At 43.2% G+C, this 26,297-nt stretch overlaps 1 protein-coding gene across 1 annotated transcript; it reads left to right on the forward strand.

Annotated features, from left to right (window-relative positions):
- Positions 1 to 11,988: 11,988 nt before the first annotated feature.
- Positions 11,989 to 25,687, forward strand: LOC124034258 (squamous cell carcinoma antigen recognized by T-cells 3-like). The gene is given in 20 exon segments (XM_046347190.1): positions 11,989 to 12,218; positions 12,892 to 13,018; positions 13,897 to 14,001; positions 14,096 to 14,280; positions 14,919 to 15,024; positions 15,783 to 15,907; positions 16,048 to 16,203; positions 17,633 to 17,771; positions 17,960 to 18,067; positions 18,186 to 18,263; positions 18,350 to 18,408; positions 18,528 to 18,637; positions 18,757 to 18,869; positions 19,972 to 20,048; positions 21,491 to 21,662; positions 21,797 to 22,133; positions 22,135 to 22,273; positions 22,372 to 22,524; positions 23,462 to 23,652; positions 23,887 to 25,687. Coding segments are annotated over 20 exon segments (2,856 nt in total). The 5' UTR covers positions 11,989 to 12,032; the 3' UTR covers positions 24,077 to 25,687.
- Positions 25,688 to 26,297: the final 610 nt, after the last annotated feature.

A 26,297-nucleotide genomic window follows, 5' to 3' on the forward strand; every position in this document is an offset into this window, starting at 1 on the left:
AGGACCATGCCTCAGGACTACCGGGCATGATGACTCCTTACTGTCCCCAGTCCACCTGGCTGTGCTGCTGCTCTAGTTTCAACTGTTCTGCCTGAGATTATTATTATTTGACCATGCTGGTCATTTATGAACATTTGAACATCTTGGCCATGTTCTGTTATAATCTCCACCCGGCACAGCCAGAAGAGGACTGGCCACCCACATAGCCTGGTTCCTCTCTAGGTTTCTTCCTTGGATTTGGCCTTTCTAGGGAGTTTTTCCTAGCCACCGTGCTTCTACACTTGCATTGCTTGCTGTTTGGGGTTTTAGGCTGGGTTTCTGTACAGTACTTTGAGATATCAGCTGATGTACGAAGGGCTATATAAATACATTTGATTTTGTGTATCTGAATGTAAGACTAATTCTTACAGATTTACAATGACGATGGTCACGCTGACAAATGTGACAATAGCGCATGTTCTTTACTTTTCTTTTGTTTAAATCAGGTCGTTGAACACATTCTCTTTTACCAAAACCTTATTTAGCTTTTACTATATCAACACGGTCTTATCTTTTTTTAAATCCAAGCTTCATATGACTGGAATGACAGCTCGGAATAATCTGTGACTCCCCTTCCTTATAATTATATACATTCAAATTGTATCTGCCTCTGAAATTGCCTTAGGCTATGTCTCAGTAACACACACAGTTGTCTTTGTTATTAAATGCAGTGCATGCTGCTGTAGTTTCTCAATTTTCGATTGCAGCTGGTGCTTGTCTCCACGTTGCCTTGTCCTTTTTCCTCCCTCTCCTTCTCTTCCCCCACTCCTCCTAATGAGCCATGCCGTGGCGCCTCTATGGTCTCATACTGCTGTGTGCGTCTCCCCTGGCCTGCCTTGTGACACCCCCCTGCCCCGAGGGCTGGTGCTGTCCTCGCCCAGGGCTGATGGTCTTCTTTGATTCCCTGGGCCTGATGTCCCTGCCCATCTCCATCTCTCTTACCACATCTGTCGTCTCTGTGGCCTGGAACCAGCTCTGTATTATGGACCACCTACGCTGGGCCCTCTCTGGGCTGCAGGAGCTCCGCCTCAACCACAGGATGAGTGTGACATCCTGTACCGGTGGCTACTTAATGGAAGGCTAAAGATGGCCACTGACCTGATGTATGCTGAGCCAGCACATCTCACACATTGCATGCGCCTCACTTTATCTGTCATGTCTATCTGTCCACGGGTCCTGAAGCCTAATGAGAAATTTCTCACCTCAGCTTCACCACAAAGCCAGAGACAGAGCTGGATACCTACACAGTGGAGACTGCCTATGTAACAGTATAGCTTCCGTCCCTCTCCTCTCCTCGCCCCGAGCCAGGGACCCTCTGCACACATCGACAACAGCCACACTCGAAGCATCGTTATCCATCACTCCATAAAAGCTGTGGCCCTTGCAGAGCAAGGGGAACAACTACTTCAAGATCTCAGAGCGAGTGACGTCATCGATTGAAACGCTATTAGCGCACACCCTGCTAGCTAGCCATTTCACATCGGTTATACCTATACTCATACATCACTCCCTATACACATACATCACTCCCTATACTCATACATCAAAACCAGGGATTTTGTAAGTCTCTCTGGTTCATGAAAGCAAAGCGTCGAAGGGAATCTTCAATGTAAAGAGCCTCATTCAACCACCATACCTTCACAAAGATGCCCCTCAATCTCGCTTTCTATCTGACCAATACATATTATAGGACCTAAGCTATGAAGAGTGCTTTTCTCTGAATTCAACACCATCTGTAGCCCCACTCAAGGAGCCTTATACCACTTTTTTACCCATTAAGGAATCCAGGTTGTTACAGGCCAATACTCCCCCGGTAACTCAAGCGCTGTAGAGTCAAAAAGTTTCACAAACCAGGGTGGCTCTTCACCTTCACCTACTCCCAGAACCCTCACTCTGTAGGGCTCCTCATCAGTCATAGGCCTGTTGGCTGTGTTGTGTGTGCTGGTGCGTCTCCTCATGCCAGCAGTGCTGCTAGTCCTGAAAAATATACTTGCCCATTACCAAAGCGTGGCCCCACCTCAGCAATCATGAGAGCAAAATATACTAAAAACCTTTTGTTTATCAGATTATTTGAACTGGTACTGTAACACACAACTCAATGGCCTTTAGGTTTCAGTGTCTGTCCTGAGACTGGAAGGTTGGGAGTTCAATTCCCAGCCAAGTCATACCAAAGATTGTAATGGGATTGGTGCATCTCTGCTTGACACTCAGCATTAAGGATATTTAATGCTAAGGCCCTGCGATAGACTAGCGTCCTGTCTGGGGGGTGTACTTGTACATCAACCTACCTCATAGGCTCCTGCTCCTATGAGCCATTCCGACTCGCACAAGCCGAGGCTCGTGCATGGCTAAATACTTACTGTAAGGGATTTACAAAATATCAACAGTATAGACAACTTTTCCCCCTGAGCGACGAAGAAGAACATACACTAACATATACCAGTATTTATATTTGTATTCAATTTGTGCAATGGCACTATTATCAGCAGTGCAATTGCTCAAATGTAACTGTACCTCAGTTGTCTAGTTGTGTGTAACTTCCCACAGGGACCATGATCCTGTCTCTATACAACCAGCGAGCCAACTAAACAAACAACTTGAATGCCAAAGATACAATTAACATGATGAAATAAATCATTTGATATATGTCCACTTCTCATCTATTAATTGATACGATTTAAAATGCCTTTGTTGGCAGTTGAAAAAACAATAAGAATGATTGATTCCATCTGGTTCAACATTTAGGAGTATCATTCGAGAATCGCTATTCATAGGCCTATTAAACTACCAACAAACACATCAATCTTAAAAATCTGCCACAAAAACATAAAACAGTACAAACTCTCCGGCAGTTGTATTTGTGATATACAATGAGTGTACAAAACATTAGGAACACCTTCCTAGTATTGAGTTGCACCCCCTTTGAACAGCCTCATTTCGTCGGGGGAGGGACTGCAATATGTCAAAAGAGTTCCACAGAGATACTGGCCCATGTTGACTCCAATGCTTCCCACAGTTGTGTCAAGTTGGCTGGATGTCCTTTGGGTGGTGGACCATTCTTGACAAACACGGGAAACTGTTGAGCGAGAAAAACCCAGCAGCGTTGCAGTTCTTTCCACACTCAAACTGGCGCGCCTTCAGAGCTGTTTGTTTGATGCATGCCACGTCTGAGCAGGTGAATGTGGCCATAATCTTGAAGCCTAGTCAAGAGATGATGGGACATGACCCAGAAGTATGACGTAGGAATGTGTCACTTTCATAGGGTATTATTATTATGGTTTGAAGTAGCCTATTGGGCATATTGCCGCGTTCAAGTCAACTTGGAACTTGGAAACTCAGAAATGTTCGGCTTGGAATCTCAGGCGTGGAAGATCTGGCATGCATCAGCAACACCTGGGCAGAGGATCACAACCATGATGTGGTTCTATTTCAATTACTTGCTCGGTCTCTCACTATGGGTAATGCCTGGTAGGGGGTGGAGTCTAGGAAGATCCAATCACACAACGTCTGCCATAGACAGACTGGGGCAATGGCCAAAAGTGGACCACTCCACTTCCCATATAATGGGCCATAGTCCGCTCATATCTTCACTTCTTTCATCTTCCTCACGGATTCGATTAAGATCCTCTACTCTCCTCAGCATCAATTTGGACTCCCATTCAAATTAGTGGATTCGGCTCAGTCGCAAAGTGGTAGGCCACACAAGCTCACAGAACGGGAATGCTGAGTGCTGGAAATCATCTGTCCTCGGTTGCAGCACTCACTACCGAGTTCCAAACTGCCTCTGGAAGCAACGTCAGCACAATAACTGTTTGTCGGGAGCTTCATGAAATTGGATTCCATGGCAAAGCAGCTGCACACAAGCCTAAGATCAACATGCGCAATGCCAAGCGTTGGTGGAAAGTAGTGTAAGGATCGCCGCCATTGTACTCTGGAGCAGTGGAAACGCATTCTCTGGAGTGATGAATCACCCTTCACCATCTGGCCGCCTGACGGACGAATCTGAGTTTGGCGGATGCCAGGAGAACGCTACCTGCCCCAATGCATAGTGCTAACTGTAAAGTTATGTGGAGGAGGAATAATGGTCTGGGGCAGTTTTTCATGGTTGGGGCAAGGCCCCTTAGTTCCAGTGAAGGGAAATCTTAACGCTACAATGACATTCTGGAAGATTCTGTGCTTCCAACTTTGTAGCAACCGTTTGGGGAAGGCCCTTTCCAATTTCAGAATGACAATGCCCCCATGCACAAAGTGAGGTCCATACAAAAATTGTTTGTCGAGATCAGTGTGGAAGAATTTGACTGGCCTGCACATAGTCCTGACCTCAACCCCATCGAAAATCTTTGGGATGAATTGGAATGCCGACTGCGAGCCAAGCCTAAACTAAGCTCTTGTGGCTGAATGGAAGCAAGTCCCCGCAGCAATGTTCCAACACCTAGTGGAAAGCCTTCCCAGAATAGTGGATGATGTTATAGCAGCTAAGGGGGGACACACTTCATATAAATACCCATGATTTTGGAATGAGATGTTCGACAAGCAGGTGTCCACATGTTGGAGTGGTGCTGGAGATGATAAACATTTTTTTGAATGACCATTTAAGCACACGGTCTTGAGGCTCACCCTCTACAGAGTGGATTTCTCCCCTCCCAGAACATCAACCTCCTAAAACGAGCACAGCAACAAGGGAATCCTGGGGGAGAGGAATACCTCTGGTGTGGAGCACATCCTAGGAGGTACGAGCCAGAGTTTTATCCTACTAAGATCCACTAGGCTCGTATAACCTTCTCAGGCTGGTCACTAGTTCTCCATCCACTTGGTTAAATATCCTGTAGTGTCAATTCCACTCTATCCTACAGTAGAGGGTTTTTGACTGCACTAACAACCCGCAACTGCTGGGGTGTTTTTGCTCCCTTCATCTAACAGATGGACTCTAAGACTGTCAGATGCATCAGGCACTCTTCACCTGTTACGCTAAGTTTTAGCGAAAGCCACTGTTGGGCCCCATACTTAGTGTTGTTTCTCACAACCAGCGTCCCTGGTTTGTCTCCTTGTTCTGCCGTCCGCTACACGGATACCAATATGACGTGTTTCGATGGTCCCATAGCCACCATCTTGCGTGTGCTTCCAAGGGTTATGCCGTCGTAACAGATATTCTGCTCTGTTGCTCTGCTACTGTGAGAGAGCCTAGCTGTCATCAGCCGGGTAATTTGGGTGCAGGAGCAATACAACAAGGGTACACTCCGTCTAATAAAATTGCTCTAAGGTGAAATTGCATTCCACACGCCTATAATTGCCAGATTTATGAGTACGCCCTGGCAACTACTGTTACTCAGGTATCTGCCGACCCATGCGAACTGAGAGATTTTTCATCCCCGTCCGGACACGGTGGTCTTTTGGGGCCGGCCAATGAGAGGATAAATCTTAATGAGACAGGCCTACCGCTGAAAGATGTGGAGACTATTCAGAATGCTAAAGCTCCAGCCACACGCTCACTATACAATAATAAGTGGCGTGTATTTGCAACATGGTGCAATCAGAAACAGATAATTTCCATGTCTTTGCTTCGTTCCAGAGGTACTTTGCTTTCTGCTGGACCTTTTCGACCAGGGAAAAGCTTTTTTCCAGCATTTAGCTGCCATCTCTGCCTGCCATATATAGGCTTCAACAATACAGTGGGGAAGTACCCCCTGATCTGCTGTTTTATCAAGGGCACACATCACCTAGGTACAGTGCATTCGGAAAGTATTTGGACCCCTTCACTTTTTCTACATTCTGTTACTTTACAGCCTTATTCTAAAATGGATTTAACATTTTTTTTTGCCAAAATCTACACACCATAATGATTAGACATTTTTGCAAATTTATTAAATATAATAAAACAAATACCTTATTTAAGTATTCAGACCCTTTGCTTTGAGACTCAAAATTGAGCTCAGGTGCATCCTGTTTCCATTGATCATCCTTGAGACGTTTCTACAACTTAATTGGAGTCCACCTGTGGTAAATTCAATTGATTGGACATGATTTGGAAAGGCACACACCTGTCTTTATAAGGTTTATAAGTTAACAGTGCATGTCAGAGCAACAACCAAGCCGTGAGGTCGAAGGAATTTTTATCCGTAGGGCTCTGGGACAAAGATTATGTCGAGGCGCAGATTTGGGGAAGGGTACCAAAAAATATTCTGCAGCATTGAAGGGCCCCAAGAACACAGTGGCCTCCAACATTCTTAAATGAAAGAAGTTTGGAACCACCAAGACTCTTCCTAGAGCTGGGCGCCCGGCCAAACTGAGCAATCGGGGAAAAGGGCCTAGGTCAGGGAGGTGACCAAGAACCCGAGGGTCACTCTGACAGAGCTCCAGAGTACCTCTGTGGAGATGGGGGAACCTTCCAAAAGGACAACCATCTCTGCAGCACTCCACCAATCAGGTCTTTATGGTGGAGTGGCCAGACGGAAGCCACTCCTCAGTAAAAGGCATGACAGCCTGCTTGGAGTTTGCCAAAAGGCACCTAAAGACTCTCACACCATAAGAAAAAAGATTCTGTGGTCTGATGAAACCAAGATTGAACTATTTGGCCTGAATGCCAAGTGTCACGTCTGGAAGAAACCTGGCACCATCCCTACAGGGAAGCATGGTGGTGGCAGCATTATGCTGTGGGGATGTTTTTCAGCAGCAGGGACTGGGAGACGAAAGTTGAACGAAGCAAAGTACAGAGAGATCTGCTCCAGAGCGCTCAGGACCTGAGACAGTGGGTGAAGGTTCACTTTCCAACAGGACGACTAAGCACACAGCCAAGACAACACAGGTGTAGCTTGGGGACAAATCTCTGAATGTCCTTGAGCAGCCCAGGCAGAGCCTGGACTTGAATCCAGTCAAACATCTCTGGAGTAGAGGTCGACCGATTATGATTTTTCAATGCTGATACCGATACCGATTAAGATACTGATTAAGGGAGGACCCCCCAAAAAAAGCCGATACCGATTAATCGGCCAATTTTGATATATATTTATAATAATGACAATTACAACAATACTGAATGAACAATGAACACTTTTATTTTAACTTAATGGAATACATAAATACAATCTATTTAGTGTAAAATAAATAATGAAACCTGTTAAATTTGGTTAAAATAATGCAAAAACACAGTGTTGGAGAAGAAAGTAAGTGCAATATGTACCATGTAAAAAAGCTCCCGTTTAAGTTCCTTGCTCAGAACACGAGAACATGTGAAAGCTGATGGTTCAATATTCCCAGTTCTTCAATATTTCCAGTTAAGAAGTTTTAGGTTGTAGTTATTATAGGAATTATGACACGTCGACTATTTCTCTCTATACCATTTGTATTTCATATACCTTTGACTATTGGATGTTCTTATAGGCACTATAGTATTGCCAGCCTAATCTCAGGGGTTGATGGGCTTGAAGTCCTAAACAGTGCATCAAGCATTACTAAGAGCTGCTCGCAAACGCAGAACAGTGCTGTTTGAATGAATGCTTACGAACCTGCTTCTGCCTACCACCGCTCAGTCATACTGATCTATCAAATCATAGACTTAATTACAATAAACACACAGAAGTATGAGCCATTTGGTCATTAATATGGTCAAATCCGGAAACTATAATTTAAAAAACAAAACGTTTATTCTTTCAGTGAAATACGGAACCATTCCGTATTTTGACGAACGGGTGGCAACCCTAAGTCTAAATATTGCTGTTACATTGCACAACCTTCAATGTTATGTCATTAGAGTATTATGTGTAGATTGATGAAGGGAAAAAAACAATTTAATCCATTTTAGAATAAGGCTGTAACGTAATTTTTTGGGGGGAAAAGTCAAAGGATCTGAATACTTTCTGAATGCAGTGTATGTATAGCATTCCTGTAAGACAAAAAAATACTTTCTGAATGCAGTGTATGTATAGCATTCCTGTAAGACAAAAAAATACTTTCTGAATGCAGTGTATGTATAGCATTCCTGTAAGACAAAAAAATACTTTCTGAATGCAGTGTATGTATAGCATTCCTGTAAGACAAAAAAATACTTTCTGAATGCAGTGTATGTATAGCATTCCTGTAAGACACAAAAATAAAGGCATGGCATGTTGCACAAGCCCTGCACTTCTAAAATGGCTGTGTTCCTATAGGAATTTGAACATGTTTAGAGCATCACCATTTCAGGATTGGTAGTTGGTGACAAATCTCTTATTCCTAAACATTTGTTTTGCTTTTCTTTGCCTGCTGTTGCTGACTCTGTAATAGTCACGTTGCATGCAGCATAATGCATCAGTGGGAGACTTTCTGTATTTTTATTTATTTATACTGTATATCTTAAACTGATTTGCTGACATGCAAAACATTTTGGGACTGTATCAACAGCAAACTAATGAAACAAATACCAAAAGATCGTTTTTGAGTGGAATTTTCTTTAAGTTAGCAATACCTATCCAGGCATTATAAGATCTGATCTGCATCAGCAACGCCTGGGCAGAGGAACACGCCCAATAATTTCAGAGCATATATGAACAAGTATATATAAATATCCCACAATGATGAATTTACTCGCATGATATCGGTGATGAACTGCATAACAGTGCAATAGGCTACTTCTTATGTGCTTCCCATTGCACAGAATGCACAGGGATATATACTATATTTTCCCCAAACCCCAATGTACAATCATGGTGAAAGCTCATCATGACATCGGCCATTAAATTTGCTTAATTGCCTACTGTAAATCTGCCTTTATTTAATTGCAGGGAGATTCAGTATCGGCTCTTTTCAAGAAGAATTTTAGCAAATGCAATAGATAGTGGTTATAGCAATTTTTGTCCAAATAAAATACAATTGTTATTAGGTTGTCGTCTTCTTGCCATGTAATATATAATAATAATATATGCCATTTAGCAGACGCTTTTATCCAAAGCGACTTACAGTCATGTGTGCATACATTCTACGTATGGGTGGTCCCGGGGATCGAACCCACTACCCTGGCGTTACAAGCGCCATGCTCTACCAACTGAGCTACAGAAGGACCAGATAGAACCAGATAGAATCAGAGATTGAAATATTTACACACACCTCTAACATGCAGGCTCAGCATTCCCGAACAGTCCCATTACAAGTCAGAATGTTGAACAAACTTCATTTCAATTTACTTGACCTTTTGTCTGCCAATTTTGTCCCTATGTCGGATCTAATCTGATACAAAATATCCACAGAGAAGTGTTATCAACCCGACCTTCAGTACGCTGGTCTGTATATCGTTTCTATTTACGATTTTTATTTTCAATACTGATGCAATTCGCACAAATAGTGGACCACTTCCCATAAATGTGCTTCGGTCCACATATTTGGTTATTATTTACATATTGTGCATCACGTGCAATGCATCAAGAGATCTAAAATATAAGAGACAGAACCTACCAGCGCCCTAAAAAGTAGGGTAAACAACACCTTCTTGTGGAAACCCTGTCTCCACATCCTACCACCAAAAGGACCAACAGCAGGTATGCCTACAACTGGTAAAGTGTAAATATAATTTAATTCAACCTTCTGGTTTGTGTCTTCTTAAGGGTGACTTCAGTAATGGTAACAGACTGATATTTTGGAAAGGTACCAGCTTACATGACGTTTTGAATTTTGCATAGAATCTGGGGGTGTGTTCACTTGCCAGGCTCTACCTTGGACAACAGTGAACAACTGCAGCCCCCCCCCTCGAGCATCCCATTGGTTCCTGCATGAAAAACGTGCCCAACAGGCAGGAGCGAAGTACACTGTCTACCAGTATTGCCTACCGCTAGCTTCTCCGGTACACAGCAGGTGGGAGGTGGAGGCGACACTGTGTGCAATTTCGCTTGCTACTTAACGAGCTACCCTTACGGAAAACTGCAGTCAAAGTGCAGTATAACTGCAGTACACTGTAGAGTGCAATATAACTGCAGTATGCTGCAAATACTGCAGCCAAAATATGTTTTTTACTGCAGTTACAGTGCAGTATAACTGCAGTACACTGCAGTTATTCTGCAATTACTGCATCCAAAATACCAGTCGACTGCACTTACTGCAATCTTTTTTTGTAAGGGCACAATACAGTGTTGCACCCGCCTTCCATGTACCGTTGTCCTCCTTAGGACTAACTGGCTAAGGTAGCACTCAGTTTCCTTCGCACCCTCCTGCTTAACACCTTCCCTAGCCATATTTAACAGAACTGTGGGAAAACAGTGCCCGACAGGCAGGGGCAAAGGATACTCTACCGGTGTGTACTAACTATAGCTATCTACGTTGTTGCCCCCGCTTCTTCTGTGGGGTTTATATGCGGTTGGGATTAAACGTTATGGTGCATTACCGTCATTGACTGTATTGGAGCCCTCCTGCCTATGTACTGGATTCATTACTTCTATTGGTCCATTTTTAAGTTAACTCAGCAAAAAAATAAACGTTCTCACTGTCAACTGCGTTTATTTTCAGCAAACTTAACATGTGTAAATATGTGTATGAACATAAGATTCAACAACTGAGACGTAAACTGAACAAGTTCCACAGACATGTGACTAACAGAAATGGAATAATGTGTCCCTGAACAAAGGGGGGCCAAAATCAAAAGTAAGTCAGTATCTGGTGTGGCCTCCAGCTGCATTAAGTACTGCAGTGCATCTCCTCCTCATGGACTGCACCAGATTTGCCAGTTATTGCTGTGAGATGTTACCCCACTCTTCCACCAAGGCACCTGCAAGTTCCAGGACATTTCTGGTGGGGAATGGCCCTGGCCCTAGCCCTCACCCTCCGATCCAACAGGTCCCAGACGTGCTCAATGGAACACTGACATTCCTGTCTTGCAGGAAATAATGCACAGAATGAGCAGTATGGCTGGTGGCATTGTCATGCTGGAGGGTCATGTCAGGATGAGCCTGCAGAAGGGTTACCACATGAAGGAGGAGGATGTTGTTCCTGTAACGCACAGCGTTGAGATTGCCTGCAATGACAACAAACTCAGTCCAATGATGCTGTGACACACCGCCCCAGACCATAATGGACCCTACACCTCCAAATCGATCCCGCTCCAGAGTGCAGGCCTCGGTGTAACGCTCATTCCTTCGACGATAAAAGTGAATCCGAACATCACCGATGGTGAGACAAAACCGCGACTCCTCAGTGAAGAGCACTTTTGCCAGTCCTGTCTGGTTCAGCAACAGTGGGTTTGTGTCCATAGGCGACGTTGTTGCTGGTGATGTCTAGTGAGGACCTGCCTTACAACAGGCCTACAAGCCCTCAGTCCAGCCTCTCGCAGTCTATCGTGGACAGTCTGAGCACGAATGGAGGGATTGTGTGTTCCTGGTGTAACTCGGGCAGTTGTTGTTGCCATCCTGTACCTGTCCCGCAGGTATGATGTTCGGATGTACCGATCCTGTGCAGGTGTTGTTACACCTGGTCTGCCACTGCGAGGACGATCAGCTGTCTGTCCTGTCTCCCTGTAGCTCTGTCTTAGGCATCTCACAGTACAGACATTGCAATTTATTGCCCTGGCCACATCTGCATGCCACCTTGCAGCATGCCTAAGGCACGTTCACGCAGATGAGCAAGGACCCTGGGCATCTTTCTTTTGGTGTTCCTCAGAGTCAGTAGAAAGGCCTCTAGTGTCCTAAGTTTTCATAACTGTGACCTTAATTTCCTACTGTCTGTAAGCTGTTTGTGTCTTAACGATCATTTTACAGGTGCATGTTCATTAATTGTTCATGGTTCATTGAACAAGCATGGGAAATCATGTTTAAACACTTTACAATGAAGATATGTGAAGATATTTGGATTTTTATGAATTATCTTTGACGGACAGGGTCCTGAAAAAGGTACGTTTCTTTTTTTTGCTGAATTTATGAAGAGGGGTTCCTGCAGGTGCAGGAATGCCCACATGCAGGAACGCCCCGAATTACGGGCTGCAGTTGCACCCTTCTCACCTTGGAAATCCCTCACTGTTACCAGGCAGAGAAAGTTCCAACATGGCAGCAACGGGGGACGCAGATGAGACTCATTTGCAAGACATGGAGGAAGAGGCAGTGATGGAAAATGAAATGGATTCAGATGAAGAGGAGGGTTTGGGAATTGAAAATTCCGACGATGAAATAGACAATTCATCAGAAGACGAAAAAGAGAATGAAGCCGAAATTCAGCGTTTGGAGGAGCAGGTACGTTAGCAAATTTAGCTACCTAAGCTAACTTACTTACTTTGTTTGAGAAATTCATGGAAACCTAGCTAGCCATTTATCTAACGTTTGTCAACAACGTTGTCGGTTACATTGATTTGAAAGCAATCCACATCAAATAGCAAATTGGCTTGTTTGCAGACTTGCACCGCTTACATTGAAAAGAACGAAAGCGAGCTAGCATGCTACTATTAGCCGGCTAGCTTCGTTGGAGTAACGTTGACTACGTAACGTTACTATACTAGCTAATGTTGACTCCTAACTTGCTAGCATGTTACCTAGCTACAATAATATAATACTTACGAATTTAATACATATCAAATACTGATTTCTAGGCAGTTAGTTAGCAAGTTACATTGGCGTTAGCAAGATAGGCAACAAATCCATGCTTCTGCGAAGTTGATTTCCCCAACGACAACGTGCTTGCAGCAGCTGTAAACACGCGCCCTTTTTTGCGAGCTGCAGCAAGTAAGGTAGCTAACTAGACAGTCAGCAACAAAATTGAACAGTACTTGGTTGATTTCACAATCTTACTACACAATTAAGTGGTGGAGTCCTGTTTAGTTAGTTACGTTGTGTGTTTGTTTGCTTACCAAAGACACTTTGTAAATGCCCCCCTGTGGTTGTTGGTCTGACTCTATACTCTAACTTTCAGCTGTCCATCAATGCATTTGATTACAACTGTCATGTGGACCTCATAAAACTCCTGAGGCAGGAGGGGGAGCTGCCTCGGCTGCGTAAGGCAAGGCAGAAGATGAGTGAGCTCTTCCCACTCACTGAAGGTTGGTTGGTGTCTGATGGCCTCTGGAGATGTGGTGTTGCAGACAGCTTTGTGCATTACTACTTCTATGATTGAGCTGAAGTGCTACGTGCAGTAGACTGGATTACATCTAACGTGCTGACCACAACACCTGCGTCACATGAGCGAGTATTGCAAAATAAATGTACACACGTTATTCAATCATTGCACAAGCATCTGCGTAGCCAGGCGCTGAATTGTAACTTGGTTCTATTTGTGACTGCTTGACACACTGCAAGGGCCGCCCATTCCATTTCCTCATAGGTTTTTAGAAGCATATACTGTTGATTGAAAGATGAGCTGAGGTCCACACTCCAGTCCAGTTGGTGGTGGTAATGCACCTTAAAGTTGGTTGCCAACCGCCATATAAAGTCAGAAGAAGAAGAAACCTGAAAGAAGTTTCTAGTCATCTTTAACTCGATTTACACTTTTGTTTGTGGATTAATTGTCGGAGTAGAGGAACTTGTGCATTATTTCAGGTAAAATAGCAGCTCAATGTTTATATCCCATAACAAATCAGCCAGCAACAGCAAGCTAGCTAAATTGCCATAAATTGTTTGTTTTTTTCAACCTGTCCCCAAATTAATATAGTTGGTTCAGAGTTTTGATATTTCAACCTGCGTGTCCTGATCGCGTATGGAGTGGGTGGACAGGTCGAGTCAGCATTTAAGACTTGTTGAAAATAGTTCTGCTGCTCCTTTTGTTGTGATTTGATTGGCCTTTTATGGATGATGATTTAATCATTTTGAACAAGGTTTACTGTTTCAACACATTTCTGTGGAAAGTTGTGATGGTTTCATTGTTTTGAACATACTGAATGTTGTTGTGAACTGTATGCAAAGCTGACTTGTCCTCCTGCAGAGATTTGGCTGGACTGGCTCAAGGATGAGATCCACCTAACAGAAGAGGAGCCGAACCGGGAGAAAGTCTATGAGCTCTTTGAGACGGCTATGAAAGATTATATCTGTGAGTTCTGCCCCCACTCATTGGCTTGTGTTACGATTCTATATGATGTGATGTTATTGTAAACTAAACATTGCAATTCTTGTGTGGCCTTCAGGCCCTGAAATCTGGCTGGAATATGCCCAATACTCTATCGGGGGCATGGGACTGCCTGGTGGGATGGAGAAGGTGAGGTCCATCTTTGAGAGAGCCCTGACAGCTGTGGGGCTGCACATGACCAAGGGGGCGACAGTGTGGGAGGCCTACAGGGAGTTTGAGAACGCCATACTGGCAACAGTTCAGGTGAGCTACCCTGAAGAATAATGATCTCAAATAGCTGCAACATGCTACTTATTTCTCTATACCTCCCCATGTCTTTATTTCTTAGGGTGTTTTGTAGGGCTCGGAATTGCTATACATTATTATCACAATACTTATGTGCCGATATGTATTGCGTTTCTCACGATTCTATATGTATTGCAATTCGATACTGTGATTTGATGTTCCAAACATATTGCTGACCATATGTCTGCTGCAGAAGGACAAGAGAGCCATGAGAACTAGTTTTGATCAGTCGTGGAAATAAAAGTGCCAAAAAACAAATTGCCTCGCTATTGGAAAAGAAGATGGAGAACACGCTATGAAGGAGAAATACTTGTGTTTTGGTGCACGTACAGCAAACTAGCGCAATAATTATTGCGATATTGTCAATACGATATGATGATTTATCTCCTAAAATTATATGCCGATATGTAACTATCGATTTCCCAATCACTAGTGTTTTGTATAAGAACATTTGCCAAATGAATGATGGTACGTTTTCCTTATATCTGAGTATTAGGCAGAAACAAAAACGTATGATTTGAACTCAATCTGATATTACACAAACCAGTCTCTTTGCTGGATTTTGAATCCGTATTCTCTCCCTGCTTTCTCCTCAGCCGCCCCCTGGCAGCGTTCCCACCCGCGAGCAGCAGGAGCTTCTGAACGCTCAGCTCGAGCGCATCCACACTCTGTTCCGCCGCCAGCTGTCCATCCCCTTAATGGGTAAGGCTCTTCCTGCTCGTCTCTGGGGGTGGTGCTGTACAGAGGGGAGGAGATTTGGTTGGATGGAATAGCATGTCCTTAAGAGTCCATCATGGCAGACTTGGGAGGTACCCGTTGCAAAGTCCTTTTCATGACAGATGTGGAGAGCCTGTGCAATGTCAGGAGAGTTGTGGTGTGTTGCTTTCTCTTACTATGTGGTTTTTGAAAGACTAAACAGAAGTTTACAGAGAAAGCACTCATCCTCACCAGGCCCAGTAATGTGGTCCCTGACCAACCTTTCATCTAAGTGCAGAACTGGCCAAGAGATAAATGGTCTGGCATTGTCTGCTGCCTTTTTTGATACGGCTGAACGGCCACCGGAGGCATTTCTGGAACGGCTAAACCCATCTCCCTCTTCTATGACCTGTGCCAACACTCAGTGTATAATCCCTCTTTATCTATGGCCTGTCATCAGTCAGTGTTTTGTACCACCACAAGATGATGGCACAAAGAAAAAGAAAACCGGTGAAGCATTTACATGGCTGTGTGTTATTAGTCAAATGTGGAAGAACTCGAACATTTGAAAATCCAATATCCCAATAAATGAGATTTGGAACTATTGGTGTGTCTCCATTCAAGTCATTGTAATAAATGCACAGGATGCTTTTTATATAATCACCTTCATTCTTAGCTACACTTAGAATGTGGCTGGCTGTTGTATGCATATTCAGGGTTGAGTGTGAAAGGTTTTTCATAATGATAACTGTGCTCTTTTGCAGACATGGACGGAACATATGCAGAGTATGAGGAGTGGTCTGACCAGGGGGTGTCTGATACAGTCTCCCAGAAGTACAAGGGGGCCCTGAAAGAAATGGAGAAGAGCAAGCCTTATGAGGAGACTCTGGTACTTACCTAGATTGTATTCTAGTCTGGAAGTATTATGTGCTTAAGCAAAGGTCTTGCTTTTTTATGCGTGTGAAATCTCTTTATTCTAGACATGGTTGTCTGCTCAATGCCCTTAACATGCCAACATTTGTGTTGCAGATGATAGCTGAGCCACCCAAGCTGGCAGAGTATCAGACCTACATTGACTATGAGCAAAAGGAAGGTGACCCAGCACGGATCCAGATCATCTTTGAGCGGGCATTATCAGAAAACTGCCTGGTACCAGACATGTGGGCAAAGTACACCAAATACCTGGTGAGTGCCCCCCCCCCCCCCCCCCCCCCTCATTTTAATTACTCACAGCCAGCCGTCTCCCTCTCCCCAGCAGCTCCTGAAATGTATTCATGGGCCTTTGAATATCTTTAATGGGATGGTAATTAGATGCTGTGATCGCAAACACAGACAGAGTAATTCATCAGAGCCTTGGCGTTTCACTAGTTTGAAGGCAAAAACTACTTTTAATCATATGGTTCCTAACCTGTAATCCATTAGGCTGTCTTTAAGAAGCCCAGTTTTGGCACTTTCTGTGTCTCACATTCTGTCTCACAACTATAGAATTTAAGGAAATAAAGAAAGCCATCAAGGTATCTATATGCTGTGGAAGTGATGTGATTAATTCTAGTCTCCTGCATATACTCAGGGAATTGGTTACATTGGAAGTGTGATTTAACTGAATTATATGCTTCCACACATTAATCAAATCATGACACTGCCTAATGGAGTTTGGCAGTATATTATTCCTGGTACAGTGTTGTGTTGCAGGTGTAGGTCTTCACATCTACAGAGGTGTGGAATATCAGTAGCTGCCATAGTGAAACATTTCTGCTATCCAATGGTTGCACCTATCTAACAAAAACATGTCCTTAATATCACCCAGGTATGACTTATAGAAGATTTGCTGTCTTTGAGTTCCTTGTCAATAGCAGTGTTACCCAAGCAGAGCAAGGGGAACAACTACTAGAAAGCTCAGAGCGAGTGACGTTTGAAACGCTATTAGCGCGCGCTAACTAGCTAGTCATTTCACTTCGGTTACACCAGCCTCATCTCGGTTGTTGATAGGCTTGAAGTCATAAACAGCGCAATGCTTGACGCACAATGAAGAGCTGCTGGCAAAATGCACGAAAGTGCTGTTTGAATGAATGTTTACGCGCCTGCTTCTGCCTACCACCGCTCAGTCAGATACTTGTATGCTTGTATGCTCAGTCAGATTATATGCAACGCAGGACACGCTAGATAATATCTAGTAATATCATCAAACATGTGTAGTTAACTAGTGATTAGGATTGATTGTTTTTTAAAAGATACGTTTAATGCTAGCTAGCAACTTACCTTGGCTTACCGCATTCGCGTAACATGCAGTCTCCTTGTGGAGTGCAATGAGAGAGAGGCAGGTTGTTATTGGGTTGGACTTGTTAACTGTATGTTTGCAAGATTGGATCCCCCGAGCTGACAAGGTGAAAATGTCATTCTGCCCCTGAACAAGGCAGTTAACCCACCGTTCCTAGGCCGTCATTGAAAATAAGAATGTGTTCTTAACTGACTTGCCTAGTTAAATAAAGCACCCAAAAATACCGATTTCCGATTGTTATGAAAACTTGAAATCGCCCGAATTAATCAGCCATTCCGATTAATCGGTCGACCTCTAATGCGGATACTCTACTGTATCGAATTGCTGTTGCCTCAGGACCGCCAACTGAAGATCAAAGACCTGGTCCTGTCCTCTCACGACCGTGCGGTCAGGAACTGCCCCTGGACTATGGGCCTGTGGAAGAACTACCTGCTGGCCCTGGAGAGGCATGGGGCTGACCACCACACTATCTCAGGTAACCACTGGACCACAGGAGGGTCATGGTGGCAACACTAATATCTGTCATACGTGGAGTGGATGTAAACAAAGAAACAAAGACATTTGTTTAATGTATATTTCAATGAAAATAGGTGAACTTGGTTACAGGAGTTGTTTTGCCCGTGAGACTGTGGAATTATGAAGATCATCTCTTTCCCTCCACAGATGTTTTTGAAAGGGCCCTGAATGCTGGTTTCATACAAGCCACAGATTACGTGAATATCTGGGAAGCGTACCTTGATTACCTGAGGCGGCGCGTCGATTTCAGTAAAGGTGAAAGCACCTTAACATTGGGTAATGCAAAGTAACATAAGTAATACAATCTTATTAGTGGAGTCAAGTGTATACATGAAAGAAGTCCTCTATTGATAATGGCATTATGCATTTCCAGAGTCGAGCAGAGAGCTGGAGGAGCTGCGGGCAGCCTTCACCCGGTCCCTGGACTATATGAAACAGGATGTGGAAGAGAGTAAGTGGACCTGCAGCCTGTGTACTGTTCATCTGTCTTTGTGTGTTTGTGTTGTAGACTCACCACCATGTCTTGCTCCTTTTAAGGGTTTAGTGAAAGTGGAGACCCCTCTTGTACTATCATGCAGGTCTGGGCAAAGATAGAGGTAAGGGTGAAGATTATGACACACTTGTCTTGTGTTCACTTGCTTCTATCAGTGCAAAAACAGCATCTATACAAATTAAAATGTGATTTTTAAACCACCTCTTTCCTCTCTTTGACCAGGCCTTGCATTGTAAGAACATGCAGAAGGCCAGAGAACTGTGGGACAGCATCATGACAAAAGGGAACGCCAAATTCGCCAACATGTGGTTGGAGTACTATAACCTGGAGAGGTCAGTGAGGTCACTCTTTAGTCGTCACCTATAAACTGTTGTTTTCAAGGTTAGAGATATTGATTTATTAGTGACAAATCTGATGCTGATTTTGTGTGTGATGTTTTCTGACTCTGCAGGTCGTACGGAGATGCTCTCCACTGCAGGAAAGCCCTCCACAGGGCCGTCCAGTGTACCTCCGACTACCCAGAGCATGTGTGCGAGGTCCTGCTCACCTTTGAGAGGGTTGAGGGTAAGTCAACGTGATGGAAATGTCATGAATGAGGCGATTTGATATTTTTATTTTATTTATTTTTTACCTTTATTTAACCAGGTTGGCTAGTTGAGAACAAGTTCTCATTTGTGTCCTGGCCAAGATAAAGCATAGCAGTGTGAACAGACAACACAGAGTTACACATGGAGTAAACAATTAACAAGTCAATAACACAGTAGAAATAAAAGGGGAGTCTATATACATTGTGTGCAAAAGGCATGAGGAGGTAGGCGAATAATTACAATATTTCAGATTAACACTGGAGTGATAAATGATCAGATGGTCATGTACAGGTAGAGATATTGGTGTGCAAAAGAGCAGAAAGGTAAATAAATAAAAACAGTATGGGGATGAGGTAGGTAAAAATGGGTGGGCTATTTACCGATAGACTATGTATAGCTGCAGCGATCGGTTAGCTGCTCAGATAGCAGATGTTTGAAGTTGGTGAGGGAGATAAGTCTCCAACTTCAGCAATTTTTGCAATTCGTTCCAGTCACAGGCAGCAGAGAACTGGAACGAAAGGCGGCCAAATGAGGTGTTGGCTTTGGATTAAGCTGGTCTGGGTTGCACTGGGCTATGGCCCGTCAAGTGACCACAAAGCCGGTGAGGGAAGTGCGAATTTGCCGTACTTTGCCTCTTGGTCATATTGTAAAATAAGGCAGCATGATGCATTATTCAGAAACAAACATCTATTTTCCATTAAAATATATTCAAGAATTTTCAAACTAGTTTTCATTGGGAAGGCAGAAAGTGTTTTTATCAAAACAATCACTTTAGAATGTGAACACAGAATCCTACTCATTACTCCACGTACTTAACTTGTGTCACTTTTGTTCTGCGCCGACTTCGCCGTCGGCCATAGCGGGGCACCTGGTTCCAAAATGAATGCAATCTCTTTTCACCAGTGCAAACTCTCACCAACCATGAGCTTAACCAAATCCCCTCAATAAGTGGACAGGTATCTAGAGTGTCAGTTGATGGGCTGGATTGGCTGATTTGTTGAAAACAGCACTGTATTGGTAACCCTTAGTCTGAGAGTAAGGTGAATGTTTCATTGCAGTTTGTTCTATGTAACCTCCAGGTTCTCTGGAGGACTGGGATGCAGCGGTGCAGAAGACTGAGACGCGGCTGAACAGAGTCAATGAGCAGAGGGCCAAGGTAGGACGACACAGCTGCTAGTCATGCCTGTGGACGTAGTGCCTTCAGAAAGTATTCATACCCCTGGACTTCTTCCACATTTTGTTGGTGCACAGCCGGAATTCTAAATTGATTTCTTTTTTCACCCATCTACACACATAATGACAAAGTGAAATCATGTTTTGTTTTTGGGGCAAATTTATTGAAAATGAAATACAGAAATATCTCATTTAAATAAGTATTCACACCCCTGGGTCAATACTTTGCACAAGCACCTTTGGCAGCGATTACAGATGTGGGTACGTCTGTAAGAGATTTCCACACCTTGATTGTGAAACATTTGCCCATCATTCTTTAAGCGCTGTCAAATTGGTTGTTGAGCATTGCTAGAAAACTGCCCAGTCCTTAACGATTACAAGCATACCCATAACATGATGCTGTCACCACTATGCTTGAAAATATGTAGAGTAATCTGTTATGTTTGAGGCAAATCCAATATAACACTTTGTATTCGGGACAAAAAGTTAATTGCTTTGCCACATTTTGTTGTGCCTTGTTGCAAACAGGATGCATGTTTTGGAATATTTTTTGTATACAGGCCTCCTTTTCACTCTCAATTAAGTTAGTATTGTGGAGTAACTACAATGTTGTTGATTTTTTTTTTCTATCACAGCCATTAAACTCAAAACTGTTTTAAAGTAACCATTTGCCACGGTGAAATCCCTGAGCAGTTTCCTTCCTCTCTGGCAACTGAGTTAGGAAGGACACCTGTATCTTCGTCGTGACTGGGTGTATTGATACACCATCCAAAGTCTAATTAATAACTTCACCATGCTAAAAGGGATATTCAATGCTTTTAAAAATATTTACCCATCTACCAATAGGTGCCCTTCTTTGCGTGGCATTTGAAAACCTCCCTGGTCTTTGTGGTTGAATCTGTGTTTAAAATTCACTGCTTGACTGAGGGACCTTACAGATAATTAATGATATGTGTGGGGTGGGGTACAGAGATGAGGTAGTCGTTCAGAAAGCATGTTAAACACTTATTGCACACAACTTATTATGTGACTTGTTAATCAGTTCAGAAGTAAAAATGTGCTTTAGGTTTGCCATAAGAGGTTGCATACATGACTCTTCTCCATTTATTTTTTTTGTAAACATTTCAAAAAGCTAAACCCCACTTAATGGGGCATTGTGTGTAGACCAGTGACACAAAACATCTCAATTTATAAATTCAGGCTGTTATACAGGCCTGGGAAACTCCAGTTGTCGGGAGCCTGATTGGTGTCACACTTTCTCCATCCCTAGCAAACACAGCTGATGAATCCAAATGCATTCTAAACAGAATATCATGATTAGTTTATTATTGGATTCAGGTGTGTTAGCTGGGGCAAAACTGACACCAATCAGGTTCCTGAGGACTGGAACTGTCAGGTTCATAACGTCATCCCTGTCCCTCTCAGGTGACAGACAAAGAGGCCCATGTGGCTCGACAGGTGGAGGAGAAGACTGAACAGCGGCGGAGGGCCAAGGCAGACAAGAAGAACCAGAAGAAGGGCCAGAAAGGCAGCAGACCTGGAGAGAAGCGGAAGGCAGAGGACAAGGATTACGAGGATGAGTGGGGAGAGGAATCGGGTAAGGAGAAGCATGAAAATCGTACCTTTATTTAACATAGGATTATTATTGATTGGTCTCCACTTATGCTAATAAAGTGGCATGTATAGAAGTCATCCTGTGTGTGCAATCTTTGTGTCACCTCTGTGCAACAGAGCAACCTCCAAAGAGGCACCGAAGGGAGGGCGACCAAGGCTTCAGGGGGGGATATAGTGGTGCTGAGGAGTTCATGGGGACAGAGAGTGGGCTGTTTGGGAGGAGAGCCCCCCCTGGCCGCAGACAGGAACCCCCTGGCACTAAGAGGGGCCAGCAGGTGGCGCCAGCCACTGTATTGAAGACCCAGGAAGACGACCCCGAGCTACGCAAGGATGACTGCAGTGTGTTTATCAGTAACCTGGCCTTCACCATGGAGGATCCAGAGAAGAGGCTGAAGAAGTTGTTTGAGCCCTGTGGTCCTGTCCAGTCAGTGCGTCCCGTCTATGCTGCCAAGGGCTTTCAGAGGGTACTGCTACGTACAGTTTGAGGGCAAGGCGTCTGTGGTCGAGGCCCTGAAGATGGACCGGCAAGAGGTGGAAGGCAGGCCCATGTTCGTATCACCCTGTGTGGATAAAAACAAGAACCCTGATTTTAAGGTAAGAGACCCACATCTGTTAGTTTGCATTTAGAGGTGAATGAATGGAATGGTGGTTCACCATGTGGCTAGTAAGTAACTTAATTTCTCTTCCTCTAGGTGTTTAAGTACAACACAAACCTAGAGAAACACAAGATCTTTATCTCGGGCCTGCCCTTTTCCTGCACCAAGGAGCAGCTAGAGGAGCTGTGCAAGGTTCATGGCACCATTAAAGACATCCGCTTGGTCACCAACCGCTCAGGCAAACCCAAGGTGAGGCATAACACTGGTAGGTAGGGTTATTCCTTTCTCTATCACGGTTTAAGTCGGTTTAAGAACAAATTATTTACAATGATGGCCAAACCCTAACCTGGATGACGCTTTGCGAATTGTTCACCGCCTTATGGGACTCCCAATCTCGGCCAGTTGTGATACAGCCTGAAATTGAACCAGGGTCTGTAGTGACGCCTCTAGCACTGATATGCAGTGCCTTAAGACCGCTGTGCCACTTTGGAACCCCAACTAGGGGTGTGAACATTTTAAACGTTAAAAGGTTTAAATGAAATTGGTGTCCTTAACATTAAGAAAAAGCACTTTTTTTTTGTAGATGCAGGAAGTGAACAGTATAGTAGGTACATTTCCACAGAGTGTTTTAAGCGCAAGGCTCAACTTTTCAGTTGTTTTGGTGTATTGGCTACCACCACCTGGTGAACAGCATGAAGTGAACCCGTGCAAAGATACTGTATGACAGCGAAGTGTTGCATTTCGCTAATCTCCATATTCTAACCTGTTCATGGATGATAGGCCCTGCTTTACTGAAGTTGGGAGTCGATGTGCAAGGAGTCAATTATTTTGGAGTTGACTCTCCACCACTACGTCATGAAGTTGGAAAAATGGCAGAGAAAGGCAAGCGACAGCAGCCTCCTCCGAAATTAAATAAAATGTCATGTGAATTGAGGTGCAATGCTTAACCTTCTGAAAGGGACACACCGTGAGAACCAAACCATTGCTGGCGGCAGCACAGCTGCAATGTAGATTCACGTGGTTTTAAAGGAAAACTGATTTCAACCAATTCCGTTTCAACGTTAAATGTTCTATTTGTCACATTGCTAATCCAAACAGATCGTTTGAATCACAAATGTAAAAGCTCCATTGACACATTGGTCATTCGATTTTGCTGGTCTAATGTGCTACTGTGTGGTGTCTGCAGGGTCTGGCGTACGTGGAGTTTGGGGATGAGTCTCAGGCCTCCCAGGCCGTGCTGAAGTTGGATGGCACAGTACTACAGGAACACACACTCTCTGTTGCCATTAGCAACCCGCCTCGCAGAAACACTGCGGACAAGCCTTGCTTCAGTAGACCCGTGGGAGCCATGATGCCCCGGTCTATGGTCTATGGATCGTAAGTTGCCCAACGATCGAGGAATAATGTATTCTTCACACACACTGGCACCTAAAACAATTTAATAGACAAAGATATTTCCCTTAACATGGTACTCATTCCTATCAGCCCATTTGTTTATCTAACTCATAAGACATAAACTGCTTTTTGAAATTGCTATTCTCACCCACTAAAGCGATGTGAAACAATAACTTGAATTTGAGAGGTCTGATTTCCTTCGGATTTGTTTTTCAGGAGGGGAAAAGGGCGCACCCAGCTCTCATTACTCCCTCGTTCACTACATCGGCAGACTGGATCAGAAAGTAAAGCAGAGAATGGGACTGCACCTAAACCCACAGGGGGCGCATCTGGAGATGCTGGGATTGAAGCACAAGCCAAGCCCTTGTCTAATTCAGACTTTGCTAAAATGCTTTTCAAAAAGTGAAAATAATAAAACCTGCCTTTGTATGGAAAGCCATCTTGTGTCCTTGAGGAGAAGAGATGGCAGATATTGTGCTGTACATTTTTGACTCTCCTTTATTCCACACCAATGGCCCCCATCTTCCTTGTCACTTTCTGTAAGAAAGCCTTAATCTCCCTGGCTCAACTGGCCCCAGACTCCATATTACTACATCCCTGTGAACAAGTGTGAGTGCCTATTTTAATTACCAATTTCAGTTTGTTTTTAATTGGGAAAGGTGTTTTATAGAAGACGTATCATATGTCTGTATGTAAATAATACTTATCGTGTGTTCTGTTTTGGAAAGGGATAAAAAAAAAATACAAAACCAGCTTGTGACTCATGTTTTAAAAGGTATATGCAAGAGCTTGACATTGATGTATGTGTAAATATGTATTACAACAATGAAAGATTGTTAAGTTTCCTTAAGGTGTCAACATACCACTCTTTTTTTTGTTTGCCCTACATGCAACAATATTTGTTCCCATGCAGTGAATGACTAATGCTTCGCTTTACAGAATATTACCTAAAACTGCAGTTGTACAAATAATGAATTTGCATATGCACTGGCCAGAAATCATTCCTCACCAGTTCTGTGCTCACATTTAGACTAGTTTAAGTCTTTTCCCATAAAAACATAATCCTTTATTATTCCCTTACTGGGACTTCTTTGGTGGCACTGTAATGTAAGGTTGTCTGACTCACTAAAACCCATCATGTTTAGGCTGTCTTACCTGAAAGGTTAGAAGGGAATACTTTTTAAAAATGTATTCTCATTTATTCCTGAGATTGTTTCCAATTTGCTCATTCAATACCTTAGACAGGAATAAGCTATGAGCTGGGTAGGGAATGAACTGACAGTTTGTAGCCAAGTACTAAAGGGCCTTGGCTTTTGTCATCTCATTCTAACCAGTCCTGTCCACAAGTGAATCAACCATTTTTGGGAGAAAGAATCTATGCAGCGGTTTTGATTGCAAGAGCCCCCCCATGTCCACATAATGTAGGCAGATTTGATAAGTTCAATAAATTACATCGTGGGAATGTAAAAGTTTGAACTAAATTCCTAAATCTCATTTGCCTTTCAAATGAATGTGGTCATTAACAATTCTGTCGACCAGTAATCCTGTTTGGATGAGTGGGGAACGTGTGTTCAGAATTCACACACTCCAAGTGATTGGCCATAGTTTTGTAATGCATTTGTATGTTTGAAAAATATTGGCGATATCTAGCGACGTTCTATCACCACAGTGGCTTAATCTATCTAGTTAGAGACTACAAACATTTGAGCTTTAGAAGTTGCTTTCTGTTTGTCCAGTATATAATGTACATTGTGTAGTCATTTTGAAATCATTGTCATGGTGTTCACATTTTTCTATTACGAGAACGCAAATGTAAACTAGAAATAGCTTATTTTTTAGTTACAAAATTGTCAGCGCAACCCTGTGAGATTGAACTTGTTTTACTTTTGTTAAGTGATTCTTTTATTTACTGCTTGTTCCAAGTTTTACACTTGTGATTTGAGTCTTGTAAAAATGCCATCTTGTGGTTTTGTTGCCATTTCTGACCTTAAGTTGTTTATTAAAGCAATTCAAATAATGTTGAGTTTTGAAACTAAGCAAATCACATTTAGGGCCGAAATGGTCCTGATTACATTAAAATAAACGATTAAATACATGACAGGGCTTCAGTGAAATAGCAGACAGTATGACCTAGATGAGCTACTGTATAGTATAGTACATTGATGCAAACCATGTTCTCAAAATGACAAGACAGAATAACACGACTGTTGGCCTGCCTATCGCCTGACCACAGAACATTTTACATGTTGAATCGACACAGTGTTCTACTGTGCACTGTATTTCTTAAGAGGGACAATTCAAAGCAGAATCACAACTCAATCATCTCAGACATGTACACATACTGTAACACCTTCAGTTAATGTAACGCATTCACTCATCAAAATAACTCTGATGAATAGAATGCAAATTCAGAATTATAGGCCTAAATGTCCTTCATAACCGACACTAAAAACAATGAGTAGCTTTGGCAAGAGTATGAAACAGGTCCATTTGTGTCTGTGCACCAACAAGTTCATGACCCTTATGTTTATTCAATGTTAGAAACATGTGACCCTTATTGTCCCTTTACGGACAACAATCTGCAGCTGAAAACATGTTTTCTATTCACAACACATACGTAATAATTA

This window comes from Oncorhynchus gorbuscha, linkage group LG04 (genome assembly GCF_021184085.1).
Source record: "Oncorhynchus gorbuscha isolate QuinsamMale2020 ecotype Even-year linkage group LG04, OgorEven_v1.0, whole genome shotgun sequence".
Classification (NCBI taxonomy): Eukaryota; Metazoa; Chordata; class Actinopteri; order Salmoniformes; family Salmonidae; genus Oncorhynchus; species Oncorhynchus gorbuscha.